This window comes from Manis javanica, chromosome 16, assembly GCF_040802235.1.
Source record: "Manis javanica isolate MJ-LG chromosome 16, MJ_LKY, whole genome shotgun sequence".
Taxonomy (NCBI): domain Eukaryota; kingdom Metazoa; phylum Chordata; class Mammalia; order Pholidota; family Manidae; genus Manis; species Manis javanica.
The window spans coordinates 50,611,406-50,631,984 of NC_133171.1; the positions used below are offsets into that span (position 1 = coordinate 50,611,406).

At 37.3% G+C, this 20,579-nt stretch overlaps 2 protein-coding genes across 4 annotated transcripts in view; one reads left to right on the plus strand and one right to left on the minus strand.

Annotated features, from left to right (window-relative positions):
* DAAM2 (dishevelled associated activator of morphogenesis 2) overlaps nucleotides 1-20,579 on the minus strand; it is a 710,965-nt gene that overhangs the window by 262,833 nt on the left and 427,553 nt on the right. The window lies entirely within an intron of this gene.
* Nucleotides 1-20,579, plus strand: part of KIF6 (kinesin family member 6) — a 351,956-nt gene that overhangs the window by 90,166 nt on the left and 241,211 nt on the right. For all 3 annotated transcript variants that reach the window (XM_073224258.1, XM_073224256.1, XM_073224257.1), the window contains exon 6: nucleotides 15,209-15,338. In XM_073224258.1, coding sequence (XP_073080359.1) covers nucleotides 15,209-15,338 — 130 coding nt within the window. The remainder of the gene's footprint in view (nucleotides 1-15,208; nucleotides 15,339-20,579) is intronic.

Consider the following 20,579-nt stretch of genomic DNA (forward strand, 5'->3'; position numbering starts at 1 on the left):
GGCCAGTGAGGGATCCTTCTGGTGATGGACTTAATGTGTCTTGACTGGCTATAAATACATAAAACTACCCATGTGATTAAATGCATAGAACTAAATACACACACATACACACATACCCATGAGGACAAGCAAAAACTGGGACATCTGAATAAGTTCAGTATCAATGCCAGTGTCCTGGTTGTGATATTTTAATATAGTTTCATAAGATGCTACCATTGGGAAAAACTGGGTAATAGGTACATGGGATCTCTTTGCATTACTTCTTACAGCTGTATGTGACTACAGTGTTGTGAATCACAAAATAAAAAGTTTATTTAAAAAGTTGATTGTTTTATATTTATATATAGACATTTATATGCATATACACACAAATGTGTATTAAATCTATTTTGTATTTAGTAATTTAAATGAAAGCAGAACTTCTGTTTTTAAAAGCTCCTTATGTTATATGCTGTAAAGGGAATATAGTTAGAATCTAAGTATGTCTTATGAAGTAAAACTGCTGGTCTTAACCATAGGGAAAATAATCACCTTTAATGTAATTTTAGTATTCCTAAATAGGGATGTATATTCCATTTAAGGTTCCAAATGGTCATAGTTATTACTATTAGAGAAAAGTCAGTAAACTCCAGCATTCAGTATTGAAATCTTGGCTATGCTGTGTTTTTTTAATAATTTGTCATCAAAGGAAAAAGAATTGACAGATTTTAAATTTAGTTCACCACATTTCTAATACTTATTAGATGTAAAACCCTGCTAAGTGTTGCAAGAGTTACAAAAAAGATTAATGCACAGTGTCTGCCTTCATGCCTTACAGTCTTGTCATGTGGAATCATTCATTTGTTCAACAAGCATTTATTGAGATCCAACTGAGTTCCACATACTGTGCTAAGCATTGAATTTATTAGCATAGTCTTTGCTTTCCTGGAACTCATAGCAAAGTGGGTAAAACTAGTACAAAATAGCACAAGGTGGAATATGAAAATCATTATAAGAGAAACACAAAGAATAACAAAATCTTAAAGGAGAGCAAAATCACATCAGGTCAAGCAATCAGAATGATTCATAGAGAAAATAGCATGTGAAATAGTCCTTGAGGGAAGGGGTAGGACTTGGGACAGTGGAGCATGACATTCCTGTGGACACAAAGGTAAGGAAGTTGGAAAGCACAGTGCTAGTTCTGTGACAGTTAGTAGACCTGTTTGACTGGAAACCAGAAAGGTGGTAGATGAGAACATTAAGACTGTAAGATATGAATGCAAGGATTTAGCAAAGTCTAACTCTTGGAGATTTTTATTCAAGGGCAGAACATGATCAGAACTGCCTTTTAGGGAGAAAAATCAGTCACTAGTGTGTCAGATTGGAATGCACTGGGCAGAGTCAGAGCGACCCCAGAGTGTTGTGGGAAGTTATTATGAACATCTAGGTGACAATGGGAATAAAAAGGAGGGTTGAAGTTGGAAGACATCGTAATCCAGCAGCTTGAAATGTATAAGAATCACCTGATGTATTTAAATGCAGATTCCTGGCCTTCATCTCCAGAAAATTCAAATATATTTGAGTAAGCTTCCCAGGTGATTCCTATGCAGGTGGTCTGTCTTAATCCCTTCCCTCATCCACTTAAGGAAAGTTCTTTTAGACATATCAGGAAAATTTCTCCAAAGAGGGAGATGGGCACCTATTGTGCACTAGTCCTATGCTAGCAACTTTATGCATACATTATCTCATTTAAGGAAGTAGGTATCATCGTTTGTGTTTATGGATAACTAAACTGAGTTTCACAAAGTGCGTGGTAATTCCCCAAGGTTCCGTGTCTGCCAAGAGACAGACCAGGATATAGACCTCGATCCATTGAACATCAGAGCTGGGGCTGCTGCTGCTCTTGCAGGAGAGATCCATGTTGTATCCTGGCTTTCCCCGGGAGCCCTGAGCAGACTGCAGCTTCTGGGCATTTTTAGGCCTCAGGAGCCTCATGTATAAGGCAAAGCTTTGCATCCTCTTCAGCTCTGGTGTGTGTCAAATGTTCTGTGAGGCTCTGGGTGTTCCTGACCTCAAAGGTCTCTAGTCTAGTAGAACAGACTCAAAAACTGATCATCTCAATCTTACACAATAAGTAGTAAGATGCCCTGCGTTCTTTAAGGGCACAAGGAGGACACTTGTTTCACCTACGGGTTTAGAGACTGCTGGAGAAAAACCCTACCATACTGTAGTCTCCAACCTCAGCTAGGCTGTCAGCCTGCTAAGCAGTATCTTGATGGGCCAAGTGCTTATTCTCCCATTCTTCACAATAATGATTTAGTCAAGTCCTACCTGTCCCAATTCTCTTCAGAGTCAGTTGTATCTGTACCTCAGAATGAATGTGGAAGCTCTCGACCATGAATTCCCTCAACTTCTGGCCTCCCAACTCCCTTCCCACTCACCTGTTTTCCTCTAGTATTAGGAAACTCTGTTCTTTTGAAAGCCAGTCCTTCTGCTTATGCTCTGGACCCTCCTTGCAACAACACCAAATCTGCTTTTTCTGACCTACACATTTTAGGTTTAAAATTTTTGAAGTTGGCACCTTTAGATGAAGTATGTGTCCTTCAGTTCTTATTCCTACCTATTCCGTTATACTTTTCTTTTGTGCTATTTTTCTGGCCTATTGAGTATTTGAGGAGATTCCTAGGCCTATAAGCATAGATATCAAAGTTAAAACTATCTTCAGTGTTTTCTTCTACTGAGTCAATTACTGACATAACTGGGAGGCAACTTCTTGAGAATATGGAGATGCTGTCCTGCAAGATGATCTGAGCAAGTGTCTAGTGACTAGTGATGGTCAGCCACTCTCTGTGTCCTTAATGGGTTGGCAGAGACTGTTTCTGAAGAAATGGAACATTGACAATGACCATGGCAGAGGGAATAGAAAGCCTTTCCAGTATGAAAATGACACACTTCTACCCAAAACCTATCCCACTTAAGTAATAACAAGGGGGAAGTTGGCTTTCCTTACTCTGAATGGCCAGTTGAAGAGATCATTCTCAATATCAGAAGTGTATTAGATAGTAGGTTGTCCTAGTCAGCTTGGCTGCCATACAAAATACCATAGACTGAGTGGCTTAAAAAACAGACACATATTTCTCACGATTCTAGAGACTTGGAAATCCATGATTAAGGTGCTGGCATGTTTGATTCCTGGTGAGAGCTTCCTTCCTGGCCTGTGTGTCTTCACATAGTGGAGAGAGAGGGAGAGCTCCAATCTCTCCTTTCTTGTTAAGGCCACTAATCCCATCATGGGGCCTTATTTAAATCTAATTGCCTCCCAAAGGCCCAACCTCCAAATGTCATCTCATTGCGGGTAGGGCTTCAACATATAACTTTGGGAGGGACACAGACTTTCAATCCATAACAGAGATGTTAGCTTTCAATAACAGTTGCCTGATACATTGTAGAAGGATGGGAAGGAACAGCTGCAGTGTTTCTACTTGTCTGGAGTATAAAAATATATCTGTAATATTTAGGGTTTTTAGTCACAAGAGATTAATTAGCGACAGGAAAAACATTGTCACCTGTCTATTCCATGTTCTTCATGCTTTGTTATAAACAAATACATGTAATTTATTTTCCTGAGATTAAGAGGTGAAATGTACTTTTAAAATTATGCATTAGTATGATTTTGTTTTTATCACTTATTTTCCAGTTAGTCTTCATAATTGCTTTATGAATTGTTTGCTTTATTCTGATACTGTATCATTTTTTGTAATCTCTTCTAAATTTTGAGTATATCTAGCAAAACCATAAGATTACCTAAAAAATTTTGAATGATTTAGGTTTGCTTGGTCACTTTATTCTTTCCTTTAGAAGAATACATAGGGTTTGGAAACACATCTAACTATTATAGCTTGACTGGTAGAGAAAAAAATCATTACATTTTGAGAGTGTCAACATCACATAAATCAAGCATTTACTATATTGCAGGAATCTCAGCTCTTCAGAGAGCATTAAAAAGAGTTTAACCTGTATACTTACTTTCAATTAACTTACCATTTGCTTGGAAATGTAACATGCACGTGGAACATCTCAGGAGACTTTTGCAAAAACCAGTTGCTCACAGCTGTGCAGCTAATAATGTATGTACCTGCAAAAAAGGCATACAGATGATTTGGAACTGCAGTAGTCTCATGAGTGGAGCCCACATTGACTGATAATTTCCTGTCACAGCCCACTCCAGTCTGTTCACAACAGTGTCTCTCCCCTGACTGGTCACTCAATTCTTTCCTAATTTTATGAAGACAAGACGGATTTTTTAACTGAGCTAAAAATTCGCAGTACTGCTGAGGTGGGAGCAGTGCTGAGCAGGTCTGGAGAGAGAACATATGGTGAAGAGCCTTCAGAATGAAATCTAGCTGAGTGAGGCGCAGAAGTTCATCAAAAAGCCAGAGGGATCATCTAGGCAAACTGATAAGGAACACAGGTAGCGTATTAATCTCCTTGCTCTGAAACTTCCATAGCGGTTAGCCTATGTATTGTTTAGCCAATAAAAATTGACCTGTATTTTCAGACTGAGTTCTGGGGTAGTTGAAGACATTTTACAAAATGAAAATTACTGTGAATTGAGAGATCAGACGGATATACTATTCAGGCTGGCTGACCACCTGTTATCTTTCAGTACATATCCCAGTCTAAGACGCAAGCCCTAGGGATAAACCAGTTAGAAGAAATAACAGCAAAATAGATCTCTTTCACAATAGCAGAGAGGGTAAAATACTTAGGAAACACTTAGGGACTGTGTGAAGGCAATACTACATTTTTTTGGCGAGAAATAAAAGAAGACTTGAAAATAAATGGAGCTCTCTTAATCTGGCTGAATGAAAACTGTGAATGCCTCGAAACAGTCAGTTCTCCCCATATCTGTGTAGAATTTAATGAAATTCCAAAAAAATCTTAAAAGACTATAAAAAAACAGCTATGATTCTAGAGTTTACCTGAAAGGATAAACAACCAAGAACAGCAAATAAAAGTTTGATAAATAGAGAAATGAGGGAGGAATAGAGACTACACATTCCAATTTGGTTAAAAAACTCCAATAATGAAAATCATGTTATACCACTTCAGAATGAGACAGATGAAGAGGAGGGAACCTATAAACCAGAATCTGAGCCATACAGTGCTATAATTTAAGTAAATAGAGGAAAGAGTTGTTTAGTTAACAGTATGGAATTAACTAATAACTGCACATAACAGCAGTCCAGTTTACAGATTGTCCCAGTTTAGCCAAATAGCCCCCTTTCCCCCACACCTACACACATAGTAAGGATTCTAGAAATTGGATCCAGTGCTCTTTATGGAGGAGCTCCAGGATTCCATCTGGGCTCCCTTTTATCCTTCTGCTAAGCTGGTAGCTTTATTCCTTAAGCAGAATGACTGAGGTACCTCCAGCATTACATCCACATTCTTGGAATTAAAAAGAAGGAAAGAGTCACCTGCTGGCTGAACTGCCTCGTTATCCGTCTTTCCCAGAGGCTCTATCCATTGACTTTCATTTACTTATCACTGACCAGAATTATGTCACATGGCCAATTATAGTTGCAAGAGAGTCTGGGAGAGTCTATTTTTAAAAATAATTCTCTGAACAATATCTGAGCCTAATAGGGAGAAGGGAAGGACAGCTCCCATATAGGCAACCTGCACTGTGAGCAACAATGAGTTATGTGGGGGGAAAAAAAAATCTATGTAGATCCCTCTTTTCCTGCCTTGCACCCATATCCTAAAGTAGTAGAAAAAAAGGTATTATCATTAATATTAAATGATACAATAACATGCAAACATAATTTTACTGGGAATCTGCAAAGTATGCATAAGTAAATGAAGAAAGTGTCATACTATCATTGTTCTTGTAATGAGACTCTTTAAAAACATTTTCTATTTTTTAAAATTTTTAACTTTTTGAATTGTATTGCTTGTATAGTTGGAAAAATAAGTCATACATTAAAATGAAAATAAATAAAAACTAAATAAATTCAGAACTTGTAAAATGCAATAGCATAAGCTTAGAGGTGTATAAAAGCTATTTATCTGGCAGAAGAAATGCTGTGATTTTCCAGAATTACAAATCCATTGCCTTCCTTCTGTTTATTTCTACAATTTCCCCAAAGGTGGAAAACTTGAGCACATAATTTGTGATACTCGACTGAGTAAAAAGAGAGGAAAAATATTTTCTTTGAAAAAAAAATTGGTAGTGCTGAAGAAGATAAATTTTAGTGTATGGCTCTGTAATTACTATATGGAATTAGGCCAAACAAGATGTTTCATTAAATGATGGATTATCTGTGAGTCTGGAGCACCAGAAGGAACATGACATGGCTGGGAATTAGCAAAGGGTACAAGTGTAAGAGGGAGGATTACAAGCACAGAATCTGATGTATAGAATATTCACTTTTGGAAAATCATGCAAATGGTGATTGCCTGTATGGAGTAGATAAGTCTATGATAAACCATGGCTGTATACATTAGATTTGAGAGCCCTTTGTCTGTTGGTGGTCGCAAAGTCATATGTTTAGGGATGGGAAAAGTTGGGTTAGCTTAATATCGTACAGGAAAGTGATCTCATCAAGTTATTAGCAATCTAAAATCTTACCATATTTGGATGTAATTTTGAAAGAAAAGAAACGAAAGAATGTTTTGTATATATGCTAAAACTTAGTGAAATAGTTACATGACAGTCACCAAAAAATAAATAAAATATAACCATCTGTGAGAAGGGTGTTGGTTCTCCTACACGTCAATTATTCCTACTATGGTTTTGCATTTCCATAGCAGTAGCCAACAGCTTCTAGTTCTCTGCCTTGAGTTGTTTTGGTGATTTCCATTTTTATAGCATATGGAAGCAGAAGCGCAGTAAGAAGCAGAAGCGCAGTAAGAAGCAGAAGCGCAGTAAGAAGCAGAAGCTTCTTGAAAGCATGAACATGTTTCCATATGGACACCAATCATCCTTAAGTCTTGCAGGATACATACATTAAATGGTTAATTTCTTGTGGATTTCACTTTTGTTTTTTTTCAGACAGGAAATAAATCATGTACAGGTTGCCAGCACCTCTGAAATGGCAGACTTTTGGTGGTAGAATAACCTTAGGGTGTTGGTTAAGTTCTTTGGGAAACCAAATGGATCGGAGTTCAAGTTTAACAATATTATAATTTAGAAACATAGGTAAACTAGAAGTAATAATGATAATATTTAGGAGAAATATTTACCAATTAAAAGAAATTAATATGGATAACAAGAATTCACCACAACAATCACTCAAAATATTTTGCAGCTTTGAATAGAGACTTGTTATTTATCTAATAAAATATTTTATTTGTGGGTACACTGTATCTTTCTTTTTAAAAAGTTAAAACCTAGGCTTTTTTAAAAGACTTCCTTTTTTAGAGCAGTTTTAGGTTCACAACAAAATTGAGAAGGTAAAGAGATTTCCCATACATATCCTGCTCCAACACATGTAGAGGCTTGCGTCTTACTTACCAGAATAATACATTCAGGTAACCAAGAATGAACCTACACTGACATATCAAAATCACTCAAAGTCTTTAATCTATCTTAGTTTTCACTCTTGGTTTTGTACATTCTATGGGTTTGGACAAATATATAATGACATATATCCATGTTATACAGAGTATTTTCACTGCCCTAAAAATCCTCTGTACTCTGCTTAGTCATCCCTCCCCACTACTTCCACTCCTGGCAACAACTGATCTTTTTACTGTCTCCATAGTTTTTCCTTTTCCAAAATGTCATATGGTTGGAATCTTTCTCAGGCTGGCTTCTTTTACTTAACAATAGACATTTAAGTTTCCTCCATGTTTTTTTCATGGCCTGATAGATTGTTTCTTTTAGCATTGAATAATATTCCATTGCCTGGATTTGTCAAAGCTTATCCATTCACTTATTGAAGGACATCTTGGTTGATTTCAAGTTTTGGCAGTTGTGAATAGAGCTGCTATAAATATCCATATGTAGGTTTTTCTGTGAACCTAAGTTTTCAAGTCCTTTGGGAAAATCCAAGGAGCATGACTTCTGGGTCATATGGTAAGAGCATGTTTAGTTTTGTAAGAAACAGCCAAACTGTCTTCTAAAGTGGCTAAACCATTCTGCATTCCCACCACAATGAGTGAGAGTTCCTGTTGCTCCACATCCTCATCAGCATTTGATGTTGTTTATGTTCCAGATTTTGGTCATTCTAGTAGGTGTGTCATGGTATCCTATTTTAATTTGCATTTTCCTGATGACATAGGATGTGGAACATCTTTTCATTGCTTATTTGCCATCTGAATATCTTCTTTGTTGAGGTATCTCTTAAGGTCTTTGGCCCATTTTTTCAATTGGGTTGTTTGTTTTCTTATTGTTGAGTTTTAAGGGTTCTTTGTATATTTTGGATAATAGTCCTTTATCAGATGTGTCATTTGCAAATGTTTTCTCTGTGACTTATCTTCTCATTCTCTTGTTATCTTTTGCAGAACATCAGTTTTTAATTTTAATGAAGTCCAACTTACATCTTTGATGTTGTATCTAAAAAGTTATCACCATGCCCAAGATCATCTAAGTTTTCTCCTGTGCTATCTTCTAGGAGTTTAATAGTTTTGCATTTTACATTTAGGTCTGTGATCCATTTTGAATTAATTTTTGTGAAGGGTGTAAGGTCTGTGTCTAGATTCATTTATTTTGCATGTGGATGTCCAGTTGTCCAGCTCCATTTGTTGAAGAGGTTGTTTTTGCTCCATTGTATTGCCTTTGTCAAAGGCATTCCTCTGTATATGTCCTACATTCTCTTAGAAAGAGACTATAAATTCCAACTATCTAGCCAAATGGAAAAGATTCTCTATTTACAGAGAAAACACAAAGCTTGCTTCTGCCCCATCATTAAGCAGGCTGAGTATACTTAGCAGAACTTTTCCACTTAGGTATCCAAAGGTCAGTTGACTATATTTATGGGGATCTATTTTTGGGCTCTTTATTCTGTTCCATTGATCTATTTGTCTATGCTTTCACCAACAGCATACTATCTTGATTACTGTCACTTTATAGTAAGTCTTGAAATTGGGTAGTGTCAGTCCCTCAATCTTGTTTTTCTCCTTCAATATTGTGTTTGCTATTCTGAGTCTTTTGGCTGTCCATATAAACATTAGAATCATTGTTAATATCCATAAAACAACTGCTAGGATTTTTATTTGGATTGCATAGAATCTATAGATCAAGTTGGGAAGAACCGACATCTGCACAATATTGTCTTCCTATCCTTGAATGTGAATATCTCTCCATTTCTTTAGTTCTTTGATTTCTTTCATCAGAGTTTTGTAGTTTTCCTCATACAGATCTTGTGCGTATTTTGTTAGATTTATATCTAAGTATTTCATTTTGTGTAAATGGTATTATGTTTTTAATATCAAATTCCACTTGTTCATTGTTGGTATATAAGAAAGCAATTGACTTTTGTATATTACTCTTATATCCTGCAGTGTTGCTGTAATCACTTATTAGTTCCAGGAGGTATTTTTTTTGCCAGTTCTTTTGATATTCTGTGTTAGGTGAGCCCCTCACATGTGATCTGTGAACAAACAGTTTTATGTCTTCCTTTCCAATCTGTATACTTTTATTTCCTTTCCTTGCATTACTGCATTAGCAAGGACTCAAGTACGACGTTGAAAAGCAGTGGTGAATGGAGATATCCTTGCCTTGCATCTAATCTTAGTGGGAACACTTCAAGTTTCTCACATTAAGTATGTTGTTAGCTGTAGGTTTTTGTAGCAGTCTTCCTCAAGTTGAGAAACTTCTCATCCATTCCTAGTTTACTGAGACTTTTTATCATGAATGAATGTTAAATTTTGTCAGATGCTTTTTGTACATCCGTATGTGTGATCATGTGATTTTTCTGTTTGAGTCTGTTGGTATCATGGATTACATCAATTGATTTTTTTAATGTTGAACCAGCCTTGTATACCTGGTATAAAGCCCACATAGTTGTGGTGTATAACTCTTTTTTTTACATTGTTGAATTCAATTTGCTAACATTTTCTTGAGGATTTTTGTGTCTATATTCATGAGAGATATTGGCCTATAGTTTTCTTGTAATGTCTTTGTCTGGTTTTGGTATTGGGGTAATACTGGCCACACAGAATGAGCTAGGAAATATTTCTTCTGCTTCTGTTGTCTGAAAGAGATTGTGTAGAATTGATGTAATTTCTTCTTTAAATATTTGCTAAAGAACTTCATACTTATAGAGGTTAAATTATATAAACTTAATTTCTAAGTGTCATGTGATTGGCTATATTCTTAATTATCAGTAAAAAGACATAATGTTAGATACACCTAGAAAGAGAAGAAATATTTTTAAAGCTACTAGAAAAAGTTTTCAAAATATCTCAGTAGTGGTTAAAAAGAAAAAATATCTATTACCTCTAGCCCATTCTGTATAGGTTAAGACCAATATAAAAATGTATTGTAGGTTCCTTTTACAAAAAGAAATCTTTTAGATTTTTAATCACTCTGAAGAAAATCTACCTTTGAAGTTATTTAAATGCAGGAAGAAGAGCTCCCCTTACATATTTCTCCAAAAAATGTATATCTCCTCTTCTCACAAAATCTTCACCATCGAGAACTTCTGAGAATGTGTGCTGAGATGGGGGTAGAAAAAAGAAGGCTGAAAATACTGAACTAAAGAATATATCCTCTTTATTGAAATGAAGAGTGGGACTGTTTACATGATATGTGAAACATATCCAGTTAAAACAGTCTGGTGGATCCCCTCCCATTTTCATGAGGCCTGCCTGCCACTGATACTGTTTTAAGTCAAGGTAACTAGACATGGCTGTCTCTAGTCTGTATAGCACCTCCATGTGAATGAGTAAAAGGCACCCCCTGCCATCTGTTGGAAAATTGTTGTAATATGCTGTATTTGTATATTGCCCTCTGACAGACATTTGTCATAATAAATATACAAACACATGATGTGAATTCCACCCCTTGGACATGGTGCCGTTTCTGTAGTGCATGGCCTGCACAGTCACATGAGGCATTTGCAAGTTGGAAAAAAAAAAAAGAAATCACCATGACAATATTTGTCTGTAACATGAAAATGAGAAACCAGATTCATTGCAGTTAACTCCTGGAAAGTTCCTGTTCTCCAAGTTGGTGGTATTGGAATGTTGTAGAGTTGGGGTGTGGGGTAGGGATGGTTCTTTCATTGATGGCTTCCATTATGGAGAACAAAAGCTCGACTATTCCTCTGTATATGTCTTACATTCTCTTAGAAAGAGACTATAAATTCCAACTATCTAGCCAAATGGAAAAGATTCTCTGTTTACAGAGAAAACACAAAGCTTGCTTCTGCCCCATCATTAAGCAGGCTGAGTATGCTTAGCAGAACTTTTCCACTTAGGTATCCAAGTTAAGGCTATCAGCAACTTTTTTGCTTGAAATTTAAATATTTTAGAAACATTTTGTAGAGAAAACTATTCCCAGACCCTTTAAAAAAGAATCAAATAAATAGTTTGGGGGGTTTCCATCTTGGAATTCGGATGTTTACTTAAGAAACTCTAATAAAGCCCTCTTTCAAGCCCATGAAATTGTAGTCAGAATCTAGTGGTGGACTAAGGATTCAGGAAATAGCTATTGATTTGTGAGAAAGAAAGGGAAAGAAAGGGCCAGGAAAGGAAGCAATTTGATGAGAAACTTTTGCTAATTGTTATTTCCTCCAACTTTGAAAAAAGCATTCTACCAACAGTGGAATTCAAAACATTCTCACTCCCAGATTAGCCCATCTAAGCAAGAGGTAGCACCCAGGACATGGCTAAGCTTCTCTGAGCAAAGGCCTGCGAGCGAGTGGGGCTGATCCATTGGCTTTGAGGCTTAGTGCAAACGTGAATTTCAGTGAGCGCAGGCAATTAAGGGAAAGTCCAATGCCTCATGCCCAAGGGATTGGGCAGAAACCAGGAAAGATTCCAAGGAGAAGAACTGGCTAGGGAGATCTTGATTAGAGAGAGAAAGTTGCACTACAGAAGACTCCAGAAGGATGCCAGAGGTGGAGCCTTTTATAGGGTGCCCACAGATGAGTACAGAACCATGAAAGAAGCCAAATTAAATTGGATTCCAACTTGAGTTTTTATTTACTTTTCAAAACCTCCATGGGCAAGAACTCAGAAAATAGTGGGAGAAACATAGTATCAGAAGGGCATCAGAGAAATGCTTATAATGGATTACAATAGAGCTGAAAGTTCTATGCAGAAATACTGGGACGTGTGCAAAATTCCATTCTGACCAAAGTAACAAAGCTGGACAAGCACCTGGAAGTAAGTGTAATAATTCTGAAGTAGCCATACTGGAGATCAAATGCTCTGAATGATTTAGAAGAAAAAAGTAGCTTAGCCAACCATTGCTGATGGCATTTCACGAACACATTCTACCTTATGCATTTAATTATTCTATGTAAATGTAATCCTAAATCAGTTACCTAAATCAGTAATTTAGATTGTCTAATAAATGAACACTGCTTTTAGAATTCCATACTTGCTTTTTTGCATTTTTTATTTCAGTGAAGTAATGGTGAGAGATACATGTATGATGAGTCCTTACTATCACTTAGACTTTTTTGATTCAACAATGATATAAGTCCTATGGATGTCTAGGTAGATCCATAGTCCCTAGCTGAGCTGTAGCTGTTGTGGCTAAGGGATGACTTAGTTTACCCATCAGCTGCCTGGCCATGAAGGTAGAAAAGAAATTTCCCATAGAAATACAACCTTTTTAAAATTCACAGTGACCTTGCCTGTTGGTAGATGTCACTCAAGAGTGACTTAAGCTGCAATCAGTAAAATGAGTGAACCATTGGCTTTGAGGCTTAGTGCAAACATGAATTTCAGTGAGCGCAGGCAATTAAGGGAAAATCCAATGCCTCATGCCCAAGGGATTGGGCAGAAACCAGGAAAGATTCCGAGGAGAAGAACTGGCTAGGGAGATCTTGATTAGAGAGAGAAAGTTGCACCACTTCTAAGATTCCAGAAGGATGCCAGAAACCTACACTGCATATGCCTACCTTGTAGGGTTATTAAAGATAAAGTCAGGGGCTCTCAACCTTGGCTGCACACTGGAATCATCTGGAACTTTTGCAGATTCTGACACTCAGACAACACCCCCAGAACAATTAAATCAGAATCCCTTAGGATGGGACCTGGCGCCAGTTTTTTATTTTGTTTCATTTTAATTCGGCAGTTGTTCCTCTGTGCAGCCACAGTGAGAGCAACTTGAGGTAATGAACCAATGCAAGTGCCTGGCATACTTTTGGTTCCCAATGCTTGTGAACATCCTCCTCTCTGAATTGTTTCCTGCTACCTCTCCTCCCCCTTTTTTAAGCTTGCACAGGATAGTATTATGTCTGGCTCAGTCTTACAACGTGTGTCTCAGGTGATTTTGCCTCAGAGTTGGAGAATTTGTTTTCATCTTCATGTTGAAAAAGACAGAACTCTCTTCTTTTCTCACTTTTAATTTACCATCTCATCTATTTCACGCTTTTATCTTCTTTCCAGTATTACTTCTTTCACCTTTAAGCTCCAGAATCTGTGAATTTAGGAAGAACTCTGACTTCTGTGTCCCTAGTGATTGAATTTAGCCAAACCTTGAGCACTTCAGAAGGATCAGTGTGGAAATGAAGTTTAAGGAATAGAAGGGCTCCTAAAAATAGAACACAATTCATCCATTTCAGTTAAAAAATGCCTTTATGTTTTCCAATCATTTTTGAACTCTTAAACATTTTTAATAAGCTCACTTATGAGTCTTGTTGAAACATAAGTAAAATACACTTGTTTTCATTAAGGGGAGAAACCTTTTTCCGTCTTGGTATTGTTGAAGGAGACAAAAAGGAGTCCAAAACTTGGCAAAGAAGTACATTAGTGACACGTTAGCCACAGATGTGCTGGTACAGATACATTTTCTTCCTGCAGTTAGTATTTTAAGTGCCCACAATTACATATGAAAATCTAGATAACCTCCTTCCAAAAGGGAAGGATGAAAAATTAGGGTACTTGCAAAATCTTCATTTTTAAGAAATTCTAAATGTATTTTAATGAATAGGCAAGAGACACATATTCACTGGCTAGTTATACTTTCAAAGGAGAAATAGTGCTAGAGGATACCAACCTTTATTTATCATCAGTTCCAAATGTCTTAAGCATGTACAGATGCCTGGAGATTCTCTTTGGCCATACCTGTGAATTAAAAGATTTTCTTTCCTTAGCAATTCTTAAGAAAATCAAGAAAGCAAAACTGAAGAGGCAGAAGGTAGCTCCTTCTAGTAACTTCATTGCTCAAACCTGTAGGCCTCTGGAGCCAAGTCGGAAGAGTTTGGCCAGATTGTGTTAAGTTACAGAAAGTCCTAAAAGGACTCTAAGATAGTATTATTGACAAGCCAACTCTGGGAACAGGATTAGGATTCACCTGGGAGGAAAAAGTGTTGGCATCACATTAAGGCAGTTGTAATAGATGAGTGTGATCCCAGACCTAAAGCTCTAACTATAAGGATGTAATGGAAGGAAAAGGTAAGTTGTAAAAAGAAAAAGGATCAAGAAACACATTTGACAGACATAAAAATAGTAATAACAAACTAGCACTTTTTATTATAAGACTTACTGAGAATATTTTTAACTCATCTTGATAAGAAAACTAGACAAGGGACTAACTCCTGGGGGATGACAGATGCCTCATTTTTATCATGTTTAAATTCATGAACTAACCAGTTTGAAAGGTCAGGTGAATTGAAAGTGATATGAAATTGAACAGAAGGGGAAAAATTAGGAGGGGAAGAATTAGTGCATTACCTATGTAAGAAACTGAATTAAGACATGAAAAAACGGATATGACCATCGTTCCTGATTCGTAGGTTGAAGGTTATCTATTTGCATTTTTAATTCAGTAAGAATATGCATGATTTAGTGATCCAATGATTACAGAGAAAGATGGCTTTAAATCAGGAGCTTGTAATACACTTTTCAGCCCCAAAGCTATTTAATAGTGCTATCAAGGGAATGTTAGTGTTTGATGCTAATCCAGTACTGTCTGGTGTCTTGTGTATTTATTTGATTTTATTAGTTCAAGACGTCATGCTGTATAGCTTTTTAAAGATAAACCTGGAGGAAAGAATTTCTTCTCCTTCTCAAAGTACCTTCTTGTTATTTTCCATTTCCCTAGAAAAGTGACAATATTGGAGGACCCTGATCAGAACATTCACCTGAAAAACCTGTCTCTTCATCAGGCAGCCACAGAGGAGGAAGCTCTGAATCTGCTTTTCTTAGGAGACACCAACAGAATGATTGCAGAGGTAATGAACTTTTCTCTACAAACTGTTTTTCCATATTGTAAGATATAATCAAATTTTTGAAGCAGCAACGACTTTAAAAATAATCTCATCCAAATCTCATAACACACATAAGGAAATGGAGATCCAGAGAACTGAGGAGACTTTCCCAAGGTCATCCAGCTAGTTAATGAGCAGGGGCTGAAATCTAGAGTCTTTTGATTTTTATAGTTTTCAATTTTATACAAATTTGTTTACAGGTAATCAGTGACAACTGATTTTCATTAAATGTCTTAATTATAGGAATTTTCGCATAATTTTTGAAATTTAAAAATACACGGTTCATTCTTCCTACCTTCAAGTCATCCATGTGTTGGCATATGTTTCCATACCCATATTTCTTCATGTATTTAGTGTATTAATATTTAGAACTGTGCATGGTATATGGAAAGTGCTCTGCATTTTCAGCTCTTGCTGGCGGATGTGGGGACACTACCATGGTATGTAGCATATCTCAGTGCAACATTTGGGATATCCTTATACTAAAAACTATCTCTTGTTAATCTGACATTCAGGCCTCACTGCACAACCGTATGTTACCTGGGAACCCTAGGCGGGAGCCAGGATTAACCCAGCTTGGTCGGGGGCCCTAAACTCAACCAGTCCCTGATTGGAGATGGAAGGTCACCAAGCACTCATTTGGTGACACTGCAGTGCAAGGGCTGGGGTGGTGGTGGTGGCACAGGAAGGTTTTCCCAAGTGCACGGCTTACTGTTAGCACTGGCACTTTCCTTTTTAAACCATGCTCCAGGAGTTCCGTGTGTTGCCTCTTCTCTATCAAGTGACCTTTCTTCCTTCCCCATTTCTGCCTTAGACCTAAGATGGATAAATGGAAACCAGATTCAGATAGCGAAAGCATGGTGGTGTCATCTGTTGTCGTGTGGGGCCCTTAGTTTTGTCATTGCTTACCAGTTCTGCATCAACACTTTTCACAATTTTTAATTCCATAGTATCTTGTTTTGCTACACAATATTTCATGCTTGTGTTTTGCCTCATCATCTTGCCCATGTTGCTCCTATTTGTCACAATACTTACAGACTACAGAATCAGGGAGTATGATGATGAAAGATTATCGTACCACACTAAAAATCCTGTTCCTCCCTACACAGCTTAGTAAACAGCAAACCAAGGGATACAGAGTGTAGGTGGGTCTGGCTCACCAAGGAACATGAAAAAGAGAAAAGGTATATTCATAAATGCAATTAGAAACCCAGGTGGAGAAACCTACCCTTGTGTCAATGCTAACCTTCCTCCAGAGGTGCGTCATCCCTAGAAAAATCTAGACCTGTCCTCACAACCACATCCCTCATCTTGAATGGGTTATGGAAGGACCATAAACCTCAGGGGGCACCATGACTTCTATTAGCTTAAAAGCTCGGCCAGTTGCTATTTCAAAGTTATGTGTTATCTTTAGCTGACTACATATTTTCGAACTATTGTTTTATAAAGTTTTGAGGACCTCACACTACCTTTGAGGAAGCATGTCTGTCATGTTCTACCACCTTACAGCATTCCAACAGTCTTTTCCTATTACTGATGAGTATCTAATAATAGCATCATAAATAACTGAAACCCAAAAAAGTCCAATCCTAATAATGCTGGATTTTTTTAAATATATTCATTTTTCCTGTGTGAAACCTGATTTCTTTTAAACCATGTCTAAGGTTTTGAATGTTTCTGTGCTTCCTTTTTTTTCTTCTCTGGCAATAATAGCTACCATGTTATATTGAGAACCTCCTCAGTAGACTAGGCATTGTTGTAGATTCTCTCTATCTATCTATCCATCTATGATTTCTGATTCTCACTTTATAGATGGAAACTGAGGCTTTAAGAGTTAGACTACTTGCCCAAATTCACACACCAGTAAGTGGTAGAGCCAGGGTTCAGCTCCAAGTCTGACTGATTTAGAAACTTCTGTTCTTTCCTTACACCACATTTCACAAGAATAATAATTGAATTGACATATGTCAAATTTTTCAAGTGAAATATGTCTGAATTATTTAAAAAGTATAGCAAGTGTTTAGCACTTTAGTTTATCTCTTGAATTCATTGAAAGCAGACACATAAAAATATATATGAAGAATAATTGTCAATCCCTAGAAATACTTTATTATTCAGTCTCTAAAAAACATGTTTTAGATTACCACCTAGCTGTCAGAATGTAATTTGTCAGCACAGAACGAGCTTACCAGGATAAAAAGAACATACTAATCCTTTATTTAAAAAAAATAAGGTTCCCAATTTCCCATTTACACAGAGAAATCTAGCAGTTGCCATGGCAACTACAAAACATATGCAAAACAAAGCCTGAATATGTGGGACACAAAGAGGAGTGCTCTCCTTTCGTGTGCTCTACTCTAGACAGCATGTTAAGGAGAAGTAATTAAGAGTAGCTTCATTCTCTTCTTATTTTTTCAGAACTCTTAAATAATTTCTGTAATCCTACCAGTGTTTTGAATAAAACCTGATTATGTCCTTAGGGTAAATTTTTTAAAAACCTGAATTGCTGTGCCAAAGAGAAGAAATATTGTAAAAACTGAACTGTGTGTGACCTGGTGTTAAAGCCCACCAGTAGCGAGTTTGACTTCATATGTTTTTGTCTTATCATTGAAATGTTTCTATCAATAAATCAAATCTACCTGAATGACTTTCTGCATTTGACTGTCAGGCCCTGCATAGTGCCACTGTGGGGATCATTTGCCCAGCTGTGCCCATGGTCCAGAGCACTCTGTCCCCTGGTATGGCCCAAAGATATCTTGCATTGGAATACCCTGTGGTTGTCAAAAAACTGTTGGATCACATTTGTGATCAGTGGATTCAGAATCTCTGCAGTGGGGCCCAGGAATATACATTTTAGCATTATAAAGTGCTCAGGTTAAACCCAGGGGCAGTTTGGATTTTAACATTTGTAAGCTGGTTGAAACTCATTCTTAGAGAAGCACATGAGCAGGTCCGTATTCCGCACCCTTGCCAACACCACAAAATTTGAAAAATTTTCCACCAACCTGGTAGGCAAAAAAAAAATGTTTTAATTTGCAAATTCTTTTGTATCTTTATTTTCTATTTGCATTTCAATTTTTGTTTATATCTTCCATTTGTTTCTTTCTTGGAGAATTAGGGTAGGTCTGACTGATTGGTTGACTCCATGAGGACTGGGACTTGGTCTTGTCAACATCCATTGCCCCTGGAAACAGAATATGATATATAACAGGTGCTCAGTAAATAATTGTTGAATAAATGAACATTAAAGGCAGTAACTTTTTGCCTTTGTCAGAAATTTAGTTAATATTTCACCTTCTTATAAATTTTCTTTTAGTTTTAATTCCTTTTTATTAAACATAGTCAAATAAACCCCTTTAGTTTAAGATTTCTGCTTTGGATGCCATGCTTAGAAATGGCATAGACCACTGATGAAAACTTCTACTTATTAGAAAGGGTTTCGTTGTTTTGAATTGAAGTTTAATGCCCACGTGTATCCCATTGTTCCCATTTTGGCCTGGGACGTGGGAAGAGATGGTTGGAGTAGATCTTCTCAGAGGTTTCTGGAGAATGAGGATTTTACATGAATCTTGAAAAGCTATCCTGATTTTAAAAACTAAGGTTCATTTTGGATCCTCTCTCTAGAAGTAGCTTCCATTGATAAAAGTTCCATTTATATTCATTTTAAGGAGTCATAATGCTATTCAGAGTGAATCATGAGACTAACCTGGGCCTCTTTTACAAGCTAATTTGGTGAAGAGAATAGTATCTGGGGTCCTTTTTACCAAAACTTCATAGTAGTGTCTGAGTGAAATTGTGCAGCCACCCAAATTTATATATTGAAGTCCTAACTCCAAGTACCCCGTTGAGAGATCTTACTGAGAGATCGGGCCTTTATAGAAGGAATTGAGTTAAAATGAGGTCATTAGGGTGGGTCCTACTCCAGTATGTCTGAGATCCTGATAAAATGGGGAAATTTGGAGCCAGTCCTATATTCAGGGAGAATGCCATGTGAGCATGAAAACAGTCATTTGAAAGCCAAGGAGAGAGGCCTGGAACAGACCTTTACCTCGCAGCTCTCAGGAAGAAGAACCAACCCCATCACACCTCCATTTTGGATCGCTAGCTTTAAGAACTGTGAGGTAGTAAATTCCTGTTGTTCAAGCCACCCAGTTTGTTGTACTGCTTCACAGCAGCCCTAGCAAACTAATAGGGTGTCCAAATAACCTAGGATGTAATTTCTTATATGATTGGTACCTGGTGTAGCTCTTGATCTTGATGAATTCAGAGCTGTATCTAGTGCACAATACTTGCCGTGAAACCGCTTGAAGGAGACCTTTGGTGAAAAAAGTAACCTCTGTGCAGCACTGGGGCAGTCCCATTGGTAGGTTGCTTGCTTTCTTCCCGCGCGGCTTTCTTCCCTGAGCGTACCATCGGGCGAGTTTCTTCAGTCACTGTTGATGTTCTCTCTGGGGCTTCTTGGCCATCACTGTGCATCCCAGCTAGGTAGTGCTGATGAGCTCTGGGGATGACCTTCTGTTCTACTCCTGGCCCCACCTTTCCAGGTGTATGTCCTTGGGCAAGTCACTCAACCAGTCTGAACTGCACTTTCTAAACCTAAAAAATGGGCATACTAATACTTACCTCTAGGGTTACAGTAAAAATTAAATGACATATGGAGAAACCCTACAGTTCTCAGCTAGCAACTATTTAAAGACAAGACTGTTCTGTTCAACTTTATTCTCTCAGCACCTGGCAACTAGTTGGTCAGTCTGTATTTTTTTTTTTTTTGAAGCAGAGTAGAAGTTTTATTTAAAGTTAACTTAGAGAGAAAGAACTGCAGGCGACCTCAGAGAGAGAGGAGTGCCCTGAAAGGTTGGAAAAAGTTAAAGTTACGCACTTAGAAAGTGCAGGCGACCTCAGAGAGAGGAGCCTTGTTGGTCGGTCTTTAATTAATTGTTTTGTTGAATTGATGGGGAGAGGAAAACCTGGTTATTTCAGGGGAGGTAAGACCGGCAATCTCAGACCTAGAATCAAAAGTGATTTTACGGTACACTATGCCTTTGGTTAAGTACAGAGTACATCACAGATGAATTTGACATTTTTAAATTTAATTTGTGATACTCCAGACCTTTTGGAAGATGTTACTTTCCAAATAATCAGCCTACTAACAATGTGTATGGGATTTATAAATTATTTTCCCAGGGGCTTTAAGAGGTCTTCTTA